At 35.5% G+C, this 14,715-nt stretch overlaps 1 protein-coding gene across 2 annotated transcripts in view; it reads right to left on the minus strand.

Annotated features, from left to right (window-relative positions):
* DNAJC13 (DnaJ heat shock protein family (Hsp40) member C13) overlaps positions 1 to 14,715 on the minus strand; it is a 125,935-nt gene that overhangs the window by 65,844 nt on the left and 45,376 nt on the right. For both annotated transcript variants that reach the window (XM_023260560.2, XM_023260561.2), the window contains exons 10-20: positions 11,561 to 11,727; positions 11,377 to 11,456; positions 11,124 to 11,293; positions 10,164 to 10,263; positions 8,294 to 8,401; positions 7,276 to 7,431; positions 6,509 to 6,565; positions 4,368 to 4,489; positions 1,562 to 1,637; positions 1,210 to 1,305; positions 261 to 404 (exon numbers count right to left, since the gene is read on the minus strand). In XM_023260560.2, the coding sequence (XP_023116328.1) occupies positions 261 to 404; positions 1,210 to 1,305; positions 1,562 to 1,637; positions 4,368 to 4,489; positions 6,509 to 6,565; positions 7,276 to 7,431; positions 8,294 to 8,401; positions 10,164 to 10,263; positions 11,124 to 11,293; positions 11,377 to 11,456; positions 11,561 to 11,727 (1,276 nt within the window). The remainder of the gene's footprint in view (positions 1 to 260; positions 405 to 1,209; positions 1,306 to 1,561; positions 1,638 to 4,367; positions 4,490 to 6,508; positions 6,566 to 7,275; positions 7,432 to 8,293; positions 8,402 to 10,163; positions 10,264 to 11,123; positions 11,294 to 11,376; positions 11,457 to 11,560; positions 11,728 to 14,715) is intronic.

Below are 14,715 nucleotides of genomic sequence, written 5' to 3' on the forward strand. Positions count from 1 at the left end.
GAACTGAAAATCATGGAAGAAAACTTAACAGTAAAATTTTACATTCAATTTAATATAAAATACCTAAGTAAAAACCTAATCACAGATTCTTAAAACTATGAATTAAGAAAAACTTATATAAAAATATGAATCAATTAGGTGACATTTCTTCGTATGTTCAATCAGAAATACTGGACTACCATCTCTGTGAACAGGAACAATGAAAGTAAGCCTAGGATATACAGAAGTGCTAGAAGTTTGGGCGCAGATTTTATTTTTACCTCTTTTTGTGCAATGCCCATTCTATCCCTCCAGTGCATCAACACAAGATCTACTTTTTCTTTGGCAAATTTTTCAACTTCCTTAGCAGCTTTCCCAGCTAGTCTTTGCCATTCTGGAACTTTATTAAATTTTCCATACTGATCCTGTAAAATAATGTTAAAATCCATTACAGTCCTGTTTGTAAACTTATTTTTAAAATCCAAGTAAAGCTGAGTCACACTATTTGTTTTACATGATAAAATACATACTGGATGTTGGGGGCTCAGTGAAGAAACAAAGTGAAAATTTCTACAATAAATTACACTTTTGTCCAAGAAATCTTAACTTTTCTGCTTAAGTTTCAAGATGATTCCTATGTGAGGGGTGGTGGGATGTGAATGGGAGATGGGTGCAAATAGAAAAATGGGATGAGGAAAGGAAAAGAACACATACAAGACATTATTACAACAGTGTATCTTGAAAGATGTTTAAGTAAATTTTCTCAGAGATAGCCCAACCTTAATAATAAAGATAGCTTTTGTAAGAAAAAAGTCCTACCTAAGTTAATTTTTTCACTGTTGGCCCCTTTCACCAACAACATTTATCAATCACATATTACGTGCAAAATATCACATTATACATTTGAAACTTTAAAAAAAATCCATTCCTGAATGTGGCAATAAGCTGAGTGAAGGGAAACAAAATATACAAGATTACTACTATTCATAATATTAGACTGCGGTGACAGTTTTACAACTCTATAAATATAAAAAAAATTACTGAATTGTATACTTATAACAAGAGAATATTATGGGATGTAAATTTTACCTCAATAAAGTAGTTAATGATACAAAAAGAGTACTATTATTCAATTCCATGAATTCTTAGTTTATCTCTAAAAATTTTATTGTGTTTCAGAGAAGAGTGTTCTTTTCAACCTGAAAAGACACTTAGGACAATCATATTTACCATTGCTATTTTCACATTATCTCTAACATGCATGCGATCAGCATCCTTCTCAGGAACTGGATCTGAGCTGTCCAAGTATGCCAGCAAGCCTGGCGGCTAAAAGTAAACAAAAACAAAACATAAAATCCATTTGCAAAACAACCGCACAAAAGAAAATTTAGCTTCCAAACTCAAATAAATACTATGATTTAAGCTATTGAGGTTAGCATTTATTATGTGACAACTTCTACAATAAACATCTTTTAAATAAAAAACAAACTAAAAAAATCCTTTAACAGTATAAATAACCTTACTCAATTAAATCTTATTGGACAAGAATGCATAAATCTTCTTGGTCATTCAACAGACTTACCAAAATGCGTTTCAACAGGTTTGTCGCAGTTACGTTATCAGCTGTCCAGAGTCCCACTAAATGTCTACTTAGCTGTCTGAAAAAAGCAGACGTTGAGAAAGGTTTGCTGCTTTATCTCAGCTAGAATAGAAAGGAATTTTTAAGAACAAAATATCATATAAGCAATATGGCTACAGGAAAAAAAAATCATTCTGACGTTAATATTTAAAGTTAGTACTTCAATGCGGAGAGGTGAATCAGATAGTAATTCAAAATATTGCTAATGTTTTAGAATTTTCTCCAGTCAAAATGCTTCCCTGATCAACTCTCTGATTTTCAATGGACCTGAACATGAAGTAGGTTCTTACCTCATTTAAAGACAGGGACAATAAATAAAGCAATTAGACTGGATGATACAATTAGTTTGCATAATAAGTCCCAAAACAGTGATCATATAGCATTCTGGCATTCCTTGGAAATCTCAACATGAGCAAAAGTCAGTAACTATGTTCTAATATAACCTTTTTAGCAAGGTCAGGGATAGAAAATATTTTTAGTTTTGGAGCCTAGACAAAGACTCAAAGCACTTAGAGCAAATTATTCTACTCTTGCCACTTTAATTTTTTTACGTTTATTTTTGAGAGAGACACAGAGCGCAAGTGGGGGAGGGGCAGAGAGGGACAGACACAGAATCCAAGCAGGGTCCAGGCTCTGAGCTGTCGTCAGCACAGAGCCTGACATGGGGCTCAAACTCACAAGCTGTGAGCTCATGACCTGAGCCAAAGTCAGACACTTAACTGACTGAGCCACCCAGACACCCTTAATCATGCCACCTTCGAGGTAAAAACATATTTTGGTTCAAAGTGGAAATCTAAGATCCATGTTGACTTATGACTTAATCATTTATTAATCTTAACCCTCGTGATAACATCTGTCTCCTAGGCTAATAAGCTCCTCATAAGCAGAAAATATATTTCATTGTTGACCCTTCTGTGCTTCCGTAGGGATTCAAATTGCCATGTGCTTCAAGAATAAGCATGAAACCTGTGAGTGAAATAACCAAACCTATAGACATATATATTTATAATAGGTTACATTCCCAGAAGAAAAAAGCTTAAAAACCCAAACTGCACTTTGTTACGTTACCAAAAGAAATGAACACCACTAAAACGTTCATTTCTGGGGCACCTGTGGGCTCAGTTAGTTAAGTGTCTGACATTTTGTTTCAGCTCAGGTCACGCATGATCTTGTGATCATGGGATCGAGTCATGTCAGGCTCTGTGCTGACAGTGTGGAGCCTGCTTGGGATTCTCTCTCTCTCTCCCTTTCTCTCTGCCCCTTCCCTGTTCATGCTCTCTCAAAAAGAAATAAACTTAAAAATAAACAAACCTGTTCATTTCTGTGCCTATTTGGAAATTACTAATGAAGTAATTACACTTATTTTTTCCTTCACTTGCATCGGGTAGGTATCATTATCAGTGATTCCTTAAAGAAGGCTTTAATCAGGGACAAACAGGATAACATTTTATAATAGCAAAGATATAATAAAAAATAAAGTAATGCAAATAACAAGTGGTACCTATATTATAAATTGATAGCTTTTCATTAGTGTAACTGATCAGAGTAGGGAATGTAATTGGTTAATAAGAGGAACACAAGAAGCAAACATCTAACACAGGGGTTTAATAGAATAAGACATCAAATAGTGTCTATTTTAATGAAAGATGGTATCTAGCATCGCTAAAAAGGCAGTATGCCAAGGAAATAATCTTTCTTTTAGATCTTTTTGTCCTCTCAGGCAACATAAAAGACTACTTCTGGGGCTAACATTTATAAGTTGAGGGATGCAGACAGCTTCTTATAATACCAAAAGCAGAAAACTACTGGCAAGGCAGCATATCAAAGCATCCAATAACTGAATATAGGTGACAAAAAAGGGAAATTTATGGTATCATAAAGTAAACCTAAGTGAAAATTTATGCTATCATTTAAAAAGTCAAAAAGAACATAATCAAAAACATCTTTTTTTAAACTAATGAATCATGAGTCATAATATAGTATGCTAAGGTTATCTGAAGAGTCACACATCAGGAATCATAAAGAAAGATTAAAAGGGATGGAATTCACATGGCCTGGAATAAATGAATAGGTTTATATGCTTCCTTATATTTAAATGATTATTATAAAAAAAGAATTTGCCGAAGTGGAAACTGTTTAACTCCAACAGATTTAGGATAGGCCTACATTAGGCTGATTAGATAATATTTTCTTTAAAAAACATTTTTTAATGTTTATTTTTGACAGAGAGAGAGAGAGAGAGACAGAAAGAAACAGACAGACAGACTGTGAGCCAGGGGAGGGGCAGAGAGAGAGGGAGACACAGAATACAAAGGAGAACCGTGAGATCATGACCTGAAGTCAGATGCCTAACTGAAGAAGCCACCCAGGAGCCCCACTGTTTTCTTTATTGTTAAAGTAGAGTACCTAACCAAAGATATTTACAAATTGACATCATGGCCAGAAGGAAATACAAAGAGAAAAGGCCTGGATATGTGGTTCTAGTTCCATAAGCTTCTAGGCACTATTTTTCATATTCTACTCCCTTGACTATGGGCCCTTGACTATGGGTCCCTCCCAATTATCCAGGGGCAGGGACAATGATCATCTGGGCACAATCTTTCTATAAGGGAAGGAAAAGGAGAACTAGGTGAATCAAAAGAAAATGAATCATTCATGTAATCCAAATACTTATTCAGTCTGTTTTATGTAATATCTGAATCCATTTTCTAAGCAGCAGTTAATTTACAGCAAATTAAATTTAACCTACCTATTTGTAAGCATCCTCTGATCTGAGCTTATTGTAAACATCGCAGTATGCAAGTGTCGAGGTAAGGCACCTTCACTTAGAGCAAGCTCCTGCATTTTTGTAGCAATTTCTTTGTCACCTTCCTTTGGAAAAAGGGTAAGATGATCCCTAAAGCAGCAATCTAGAACAAGCTATCCTAATTTTATAAAACTAATTTTACATCTCTAAGTAAAATTATACAGTATTCAACGTAATAAAAATTTTAAATGCAACTTTACCCAAAAACAACACAGGTGATACAAGTAATTTAAAAAATATTATTTGACTGTGGTGTGAGGTTTTAAATGTTTACAAGTACATTTATCCAATGAATTATGCTTTGCTTAATTTAATATTAAAGTTAGGTTCATTCTCTGAGTATTTATCAGCCAATGAAAGGGAAATGCAACTCAGGGAAATCAGCAATTCCTGGTCTACAAACCAGGCTTGCTTTTATTATTAACAATACATACATTTTCATGGTGAACACAGTTATTTTTTTTTAAAGAATGATTGATAATTGGGGTAGTTCTTTTTATTCTTAGATTTTACCGTGCTTATATGGGCTCATTTTGGCAACAGAGTATGACAGGACAGGACTATTGATCAAAGGTAATCACAGAACTATGAATTAAGTAAGCAGTGTGATATTTAAGACAATCTGTTGAAAAGCATGAATGCTCACAATATTAGTGAAAAAAAGTATAAGTATATAGTACAACTGAGTATGTAGTACGTATACAAATATTCACATAGTGTGAATATATATGTACATGTATCATTCTGACAGCACTATCAATACAAATATATACAGTACATGGTTTGTATATGTACACATATAATTCTGAATACTACAGTCTGAGAGAAAACTTACCAAAATGCTAAGAGTAGTTACCTCAGGATGATAAAAATACAAAGGATTTATTTGTTCCTTGAATTTTTTCTATAAACTCCAATGTTTCTTCAAAAATCATATATTGCTTTACAATCAGAAAAAATAACTCAAGATACTTGCCAGGATTTCAGTGTAAATAAAGAAGGTGTTCCTTACATAGATACCTCCAGCTCCAGTCACTGACTATGAAACGGACATGTGTAGCTTATATTGAAGCCTTAAGTCGACATTTTGGTTACACATGGCCCTCAATAAGTATTTCTGAATGAATGGCAACATATTGGTGGATGAGGGTCAGGAACACACTTTTGTTTGGTCTCATGGTCTTAACCGTCCTTGGCTATTGTCAGCTCTGTGAGAGATACTTACTTTGGAAACAACCCATTAACTAGAGGAAGAAAATCAGCCTTTATATACCCACTAAAAATGAAAACAACCTTTGATGTATAACACCTATATAGAATTTTTTAACATCTACTTAGAGTTATACTAATTATGTGCATTTTATTTAGCAACATATTTATGAGTTACAATCACTGAGAGTTTTTGATAAAAGGGGCACTCTTACATTTTATCCAAACCACTACTATGACGACAAAAAAGAATTCAAAGCCACTTATACTGATGTTATTGTAAACATCAGTATGCAAGCTGATATTCATAGCCATGATTTTGTTTACTAAAAAACACAGAAAGCTAAAGAAATTATCTTGGGGAAACAATATCTTGTGTCTGTCCAATAACATATACTAATCTCTAGAGCTCACTTACAAATGCACTTTAGCCTGAGGAACTTATTTTTGTTACCATTCTTATTTAACACCACTCTGCTATGAACTAACTCCATTAACAGATTTCCATGTAACCTCAGTACCTAAAGATTTCAGTAGCATCAATACCATCATCTCCCATGCCCCCCAAAAAAAGAGCAAGAGAGGAAGAATGCTAACTTTTAATTCTCTTAGACAAACACAACACAAATAATATAGGAACAAGAAAGATTTATTTGCCCTAAACCCACTTACCTCAGAACTTTCAAACTCTTAGTTTAATATTGAGGATTGTTTCTGTAGTTTAAAACTAACTTCTGAATAAAGATTTAAAATTACTTTTCTTACCCAGAAAAAGTGCATGTTTCCCATAACAGGCTGAAAGGTAATTTTGTCAGCTTCAATGAAAACAGCCAATCAACATTCAAGTAAGTTTCAAAGTTCCAAGCTGTTCTCACCTCTATTATTGCCTTCATAACCAATCCAGCTCCCTTGATAATTGCCATGGAAGGATGCTTTAACATGGGGAGAAAAAAGAATCACAGAATGAAAGAATTTCATTCCAACATGGCTAGCGTTGCTTTTAAGGAGGATATACAATTTTATTCAAGGTGTAAGTCATAAAATTAGTAAAGGATACATCTTAAAGTCAGATCACAGTTTGGTTAAAAATTTTAGGTATCCTTACAACATAGCTTTAAAGAAAATCAAAGCATAGCAGGAAACAGCTGGTACTTATTTGAATAATTATACTTATTTGAATAAATATCAAATGCAATGATACACACTGACATTATACAAATTAATATGAAATAAAAATATAAGTACATAGAAACACATCACATATATGTAATACTGTAATATTATATGAAATAACAATGTTTTCAGCTATTTATGAACAGCTCTACTAAAACTCATCCTATTATTTGGTAATTTATAAAGAGAAGGGTACTCTGGGCCTATCATAGAAAAAAATGCACTTCTCACTCCTGAGATGGAGAAGATGGGCAACAGGGTCAAAACAGTGGTCAAAAGCCATTGATAGAGCTCTACATCAAACACCAAGAAATCTGTAGAATTTAAATATCCTTAATAGGATAACATACTAGGCTGTGTTTGCTTATCAACATGATTACAGAAGCACACATCCATTATTTTAAAACCAAACTCTAAGTGGTTCTCTTAGAGTAGCTGTTAGCTGATAAAGAAGATAACAAACTCTCACCTGAAAGAGTTTGAAGAGGGTTCTTCCATTGGATGCTACCATCTCTAAGAGCATATCAAACTGCTGTCCTTCTGTTGTCTCACTATATGGAGCACAGAGGGCAAAAGTAAGGAAGTCCAAGAGTGAACTAATAACTAGGGCACCAGTCCCATGATCCTGAAACAAGTAACATATTACCATGACTTAGGGCAGAATTTCAAGCAAAACAGCAGTAACATGCTTCTGCTAGTCTGTATGTTAAAAGTATTCCTCAACATGAGGTTTAAAGTTTGACTAAGGAGTATTTGTTTTACTAATGCAATAAATCCACTGCTTACCATATTTCAAAAGGAAAATAATTAAAACTTGGTCAAATTTCAACAGAATAACCAAGACTCCTCAAACACGTATAATAAAGGTTAACATGTATAGAATTCATATAAAAAGTAATCTTTGACAAAACTTATAAAACTCTGAAAATTTGTTCCTTCAAAATGTTACAGACTGCCCATCTCCAAAACTGTTACCAGTGACTCAAGAGTAAGGATGTCACTAATTTTTAAGAGCAGCTTATTTCATAATATTATTAAAGAACAACAAAAAAACCCTGGAATATCACTGCAAAAATCTAAAGTCTTTCCAACTTACTCTTTTAGGATGAATGGATGCAGTCCTAAAACAGAGTATTTTACTATTAGTGAGTGATCAAGCTGACCAAACTGTGTATGACCAACTGACCAAAGCTGGGAGCTCCAATTAAATAAAAACTGTCCAGGTCACCTGGGTGGCTGAATCAGTTAAGCGTACGACTCTTGATTTGGCTCAGGTCATGATCTCACGGTTCATGGGTTCAAGTCCCCTGCTTGGGATCCTCTCTCTCTCTCCCTCTCTGCCACTCCCATGCATGCACTCTCTCTCCCTCTCTCTCAAAATAAAAAAAATTTAAAAAAAAAACAAAAAACTCTCCAAACTGCACTTCTGGAATACCTTTCAATAAGGTATGGTATTTCTCATTAAGACAAATTTAATTACAACTTACCACATGGGAATTAAATTTCTCCAGTAAGTTTTCCAGAAACTTCTTTGAAGAGAGAAGAGAAGCTTTGTTCAGCTGTTCTTGCCTTAAGTCATAGTCATCATGCATGGGCTATTGATTAAAAACAGTGATAATTCATGAGCAACCCCATATGCCAGCATCACACGGAAGTCATTTATAGAGAGTATTCATTAAATACTAAAAAAAATTAAAAACCATAGCCTTTAAGGTTGAAGGCAGAAAGGAAACTCGTGATAAGACAAACAGGCAAAAGTGATGATTTCCCCCAGGGTATGATGAGGCTTTGCAGATAATGAATCCGAGTATCTGTAGCGAGTACTATATAAGGCACTCTCTCAAAAGTCCAGGTCTCCTCCTTAAAAGCATATGACATCCATTTCTTCTCCCCCAATTTTATAATTTAAATTTGAAATGGTAAAACTTAGCATTTATTTACCTATATTTTTAAACAGCATTTAAAAGCAGGTACTAAACGAGCAGCAAATACTTCTTTGTCCCTTTGACTGGTGGAATAAAGGAGAATGGAAAACGGATTCTAACATGAGGGCCAGGAGTAAAGATCCAATCCTAACTTTGCTACTGACTACAGCTGACCTTAGGCAAGGTTAATTGCTGTAACTCCAAGTTTCCCTTTCCTCAGCCATCAAGTAGGATTAATGGCACTCAGCTCACAGGACTACTATGAAGCTTAAATGAGATAATTCATGTAAGATACACAGCCAAAACCTAATATGTAATGAAGGCTCAAGGTGTTTCACACTACCACAGTTTATTTTCTAGGTATCCCACTAACTCTTTTAATGGAGTTATCCGGAGTAGTAAAGATAGTAAAATTCAACTTTGGAGAATAAATGTAAGACTTTATGTAAGTGATTACTTAGGTTTATTCTATACCACTGAGCTTGCCTACAGCACTTTATATGAAACATAAAAGTCCCACTGCTATATACAACATTGAAGTTAATCAGGAACTTCAAGTTACACTGAACAATTCACTGCTTCTCCTCCCAAAGAAACCGTCACCAAGTTAGACCTTTGCGCTCAGCCTTCAAATGTGCCTTCTTTAGCCCCAATCTACTCCATCTTATTTCTTACATATTTAGTCTGCCTCTAACCTTACCTCTAATACAGTCTCCACATACCATCAATCAGCTTTCAGAGGTCCAAACCTAATGTTATACTCCCCTGCTGAAAAACCTTTCAGGTTGTTCCTTACTAAAGAATATAAATCTAGCTTCTTTGATATAAAAGGCTTTTTGATAACTGTCTCTGCAATACATCTCTAACTTTAACTCCTAGTCCCACACACCTCCATACATGCTTTATGACCCAGGCATTTCAATTATGTGCTTCATCCTAAACATGACTTTGTATATGCTATCCCGTTTCTCAGGAAAGCCGCTCACAGAGGGAAAATACCTGTCTATCCTTTAAGATTGAGTTCAAGTGTAACACCTTCCAGAAAAATTGGCCTAGAATCTTTTATGTTTTCCTCACCACAAAACCAAAACTGAGTGCTGCTTTTTAGGGATCAGGTAACCTCTACTACTTTAGACTATACATACAAGCTTACCTTACTAGACTGTTAGCCATTTCAAGAAAGGAAGGAATTCTATTTCTAGTAGATAGCACAGTGCCAGTTTATAAGATATGCTAAAAAAAAAAACCAAAAAAAAAAAAAAAAACCACACACACACAAAACCCACCAAAAAAATCACATTTATTTGAATAAATAAAGGGCTATGAGAACAATCTAGGAAATCTAGGTTTGTGGAAATTTAAACCATCAATCAACTTAAGAAAAACCAGTAAAATGACATTAAGTAGATGGATTTTAAAAAATACTACTTACACACATGAGGGCACAGAGCATATCAACAGCTGCATGGATTACTCCATTGTTGCTCCTCTTGAGTGCTTTTACTACCTTCACTCCTAGACGTTCCCGAAACCTTGTGGAACAACAACAACAAAAAACTCCCAAGCATATAATAGCAATATCAGAGCATTATTTTATCATTAAAATGTGACATAATAAGTCTTTGTAAGTTTCTATTGCATTCAGCAAGTACATATTTTGAGAGAGAAAGAGAGAAAGAGAGAGAGTGGGGAAGGGGCAGGGAGAGTATCCCAAGCAGGCTCCATGATGTTAGCACAGAGCCTGATGCAGGGATTGATCCCACTAACCATGAAATCATGACCTGAGCCAAGCTCAAGAGTCAGATGCTCAACCAACTGAGCCACCCAGGCACCCCAGCAAGTATATATTTATTTATTTATTTATTTATTTTGAGAGAGAGAGTGTGAGCAGGGGAGGGGCAGAGAGAGAGAGGGAGAGAGAGAATCTCAAGTAGGCTCTGCACTGTCAGCACATAGTCCGATGCAGGGCTTAAACTCACAAACCACCAGATCAAGGCCTGAGCCTAAATCAAGAGTTGGATGCTTAACCAGGTAAACCACCCAGGTGCCCTAAGTACTTATTTTAAATTCCACTTCCAGAACACATCCACTCCCGTAAGTTTTGTTCTTTGCGGGGGGGAAGATTTTTTGTTTTAACTAATTAAAACTAAAATGGATTTCACTTCCTGTTCAAATTCACTAAAATAAGAATCAGTAATATTACAGGTATGTATGAGGACAATATCCACCCCCTTTAGTACCACTCCCCTTTCCTTTTTAATTTCTCATGATTAAAAACTCCCCTATCATCGTATGAAAAAGTTTCAGGTTTAGACAGATATAAAGACACAAACTTGATGATTTGCTATTTTGACTTGTCGGTATACTCTATAAGAAGTTCAAAGCAACTTACTTTGGAAGCTGAGTGAAGGCCAGAAAACCAGCTTTGGAAGCTACAAGCCTCCTCACAGCCTGGAACTGACTCTCAAGTTCTGCATTTGAAGCAACAACATCTCCCTCTTGAGACAATAATGCTGTTATGGCATTATTGATCAGTTTTTCTTTGTTTTCTGAGAAGAGACCCTAGGTAAAGGAAGAATGTTTCAAAAAAGTTTCCATACCAAAAGTTAGTGACTATGAACAAATTAAAATACAATTCATCTTACATCCTGTGTTACTGCATGCAGAACTCCACTATATGAAATATTAGCGTTGAACCTGAATACAGCATCTGCAAAGTTGCCATCTGTAAGATGAAAAGGTTCAAAAAGATTTAGAGGTTTGCATTCTTAACTTTTAAATTATTAAGCAGATGGATGGAAATGCAATTACACTTAAATCAATACTTACTCGGAGGTGTGGCCAAAAATCTGAGATGAAGGCTCTCTACTTCCTCATCGACAGGCATGCTGAGTAACCCCCATCGCTGACCTTTATGAGTTGGTGTCATTTTTACACAAACATCTCTGTTACCAGAGGCTCTTACTCCATCCAACAAACTTGCTAATAAGGAATCTCTAAGCAAGGTAAAAAATAAAAAGATTTTAGGACTGATAATTAAGGGGAATTTTTGACTCAGAACACAGCATAGGCCCATCAGCAGGTAACCTGTCCAGGGAGGGCACTCAAGTAGAAGAAGCACGAAAGAAATGGGGCTTTATGAAAGAGCCTAGAGTGCCAGTGCTAGCTCTGCACTTTGCGGTCACATACCTTGTACAAGTTACTAAAGCGCTGTAAATGTAACATTTTTGTTCTGTTTTAAGATTTTTAGGGGCGCCTGGGTGGCACAGTCGGTTAAGCGTCCGACTTCAGCCAGGTCACAATCTCGCGGTCTGTGAGTTCGAGCCCCGCGTCAGGCTCTGGGCTGATGGCTCGGAGCCTGGAGCCTGTTTCCGATTCTGTGTCTCCCTCTCTCTCTGCCCCTCCCCCGTTCATGCTCTGTCTCTCTCTGTCCCAAAAATAAATAAAACATTGAAAAAAAAAAATTAAAAAAAAAAAAAGATTTTTAAAAACAGTTTCACTGAGATACAACTTACAAATCAAAAATTCACCCAATTAAAATGTACAGTTTAAGAATTCTTAGTAAAGGGCACCTGGGTGGCTCAGTCATTAAGCACCTGACTTTGGCTCAGGTCATGATCTCACAGTTCATGAGTTCAAGACCCCCATCAGGTGAGCTCAAGCCCATTCTAAGTGAGTAAAGCCCCACTTTGGGTAAAACAGGAGTCCTGCTTTGAGTAAAACACAAGCCCCACTTCTCTCTCTCTCTGTCCCTTGTGGGATTCTCTTTCTCTGCCCCTTGCTCACTTGTGCCCTTTCTCTCTAAATAAATAAATAAATAAATAAATGGATGAATGAATGAATAAATAAATAAATAAATAAATAAATAAATAAAATCTTAGCAAGTTTTTTCAATTGTGCAACTATCCATCTGTGGTATACTTCCATCACCCCAAAAAGTTTTCATGTACCCATCTGCAAAAGACTCCTCAGCATCAGGCAACTCCTTATTTTCTATCTCTGTAGTTTTGACTTTTCAAATAACTTCATCAAGAGAATGAAAAGGAAAGCCACAGGCTGGGAAAAAATATTTATAAAAGCCCTATCTGATAAAGGTCCATTATCCAAAATATACAAAGACCTCTTAAAAGTCAACAATAAGACCAAGAACTCAATTAAAAAATGATCCAAAGTCCTTAACAGACACGTACCCCACCAAAAACAATACACAGATGGCAAATAAACATATGAAAAGATACTCAACACATATGTCATCAGGGAAATGCAAACTCAAACAGCGAGATACCACCAGGCACTTACTAGAATGGCCAAAACTGAACACTGACAATACCAAATGCTGGTGAGGATATGGAGCAACAGGAACTCTCATTCACTGCTGATTGGAATATAAAATTCACAGCCACTTTTGAAAGACAGTTTGGCAGTTTCTTACAAAACTCAACATCCTCTTACCCTATGATGCAGTGATCATACTCCTTAGTATTCACACAAAGGATGAAAACTTACGTCCACACAAAACCAGCACTCGGATTTTTACAACAGCTTTAATGGAAGCAACAAGAGGTCCTTCAGTAAGCAAATGGATAAATAAACCATGGTATGTCCAGACAATGGATTATTAAGTGTTAAAAAGAAATGAGCTATCCAGGAATGAAAAGACATGGAGAAAATGAAAGAAGCCAATCTGAAAAGGCTACATACTGCACAATTCCAACTATGACACTATGGAAAAAGCAAAACTTTGGAGGCAGTAAAACGATGAGTGGCTATCAAGATTTAGGAGGGAGGGAGAGATGAAATTAGTGGAGCATTAGGATTAGGATTTCCTCATCCAAAGTATTTCTACTGCTAGAGAGGATCTGTGGACATTTTTAGGGTGGTGAAAAGTCTGTATGATACTATAACAGTAGATATATGTCATTATACATTTGTTCCAATTATACAATTGTAGGTTAGTCAATTTTAACGTATGTATCTTTCTGGTAGGGGATGCTGGTAATGGGGGAGGCTCTGCCAGGAAGTATATGAGAAATCTCTGTACCTTCTGCTCAATTTTGCTATAAACCTCAAAGTGCTCTAAAAAATAGTCTCTTAAAAATGCAAATAAACAGAATAATATGTAGTCTTATGTGTCTTGCTTATTTTACATAAATTTTTAAGGTTCAGTCCTTTCTATTGATGAATAGTTTTTCACCATGTGGATACTCAACATGTTTGCCTATTCATTCACCAGGTAATATATATATCAATTGTTTCTAGTCTTAGCTGTTAGGAGTAATGTTATTGTAAACATTCACATACAAGTTTTTATGCAGGCATATGTTTTCATCTCTCTTGAGGTAGACACCTAAGAATAGAATCATTGGGTCATATGATAACTTTATGTTTAAGAAATTGCCAAACTATTTTTCAAAAGTTTATGACTTTATGTTCTCCCACCAGCAATGTAGGAGAATCCACATGCTTGCCAACAATCGGCATTGCCAGTTTTTTCGATATTACCCATTTTACTGTATATGTAGTGGTTTTACTTTTCCTTAATGAATCACGGTCTTTTTATGTGTTTATTTACCATTCACATATTTTCCCTGGTGAGATGTCTATCTGAATATTTTGCCTACTTATTTTTTGGGTTTTTAATTTTTTTACTATTGAGTTAAAAGAGTTCTTTATATATTCTAAAAGCAAGTCTTTTACTACCTATATGTGTTTTCCAAATATATTCTTGCTGTCTGTGGCTTGTCTTGTCCTTTTCTTAATGGGGTCAAAGTTTTAAATTTTAACAAAGTCTAATTAATCAGACTTTCATGAATTATGTATTTGGAACTATATCTAAAAACCTTTTCCTAGAGCACCTGGATGGTTCAGTTGGTTAAGCGTCAGACTCTTGGTTTCAGCTCAGGTCATGATCTCATGATTCGTAAGACTGAGACCTGTATTGGGCTCTGTGCTGACAGCACGGAGCCTGGTTGGGATTTTCTCTC

The sequence above is a fragment of the Felis catus genome, chromosome C2 (assembly GCF_018350175.1).
Source record: "Felis catus isolate Fca126 chromosome C2, F.catus_Fca126_mat1.0, whole genome shotgun sequence".
Taxonomy (NCBI): Eukaryota; Metazoa; Chordata; class Mammalia; order Carnivora; family Felidae; genus Felis; species Felis catus.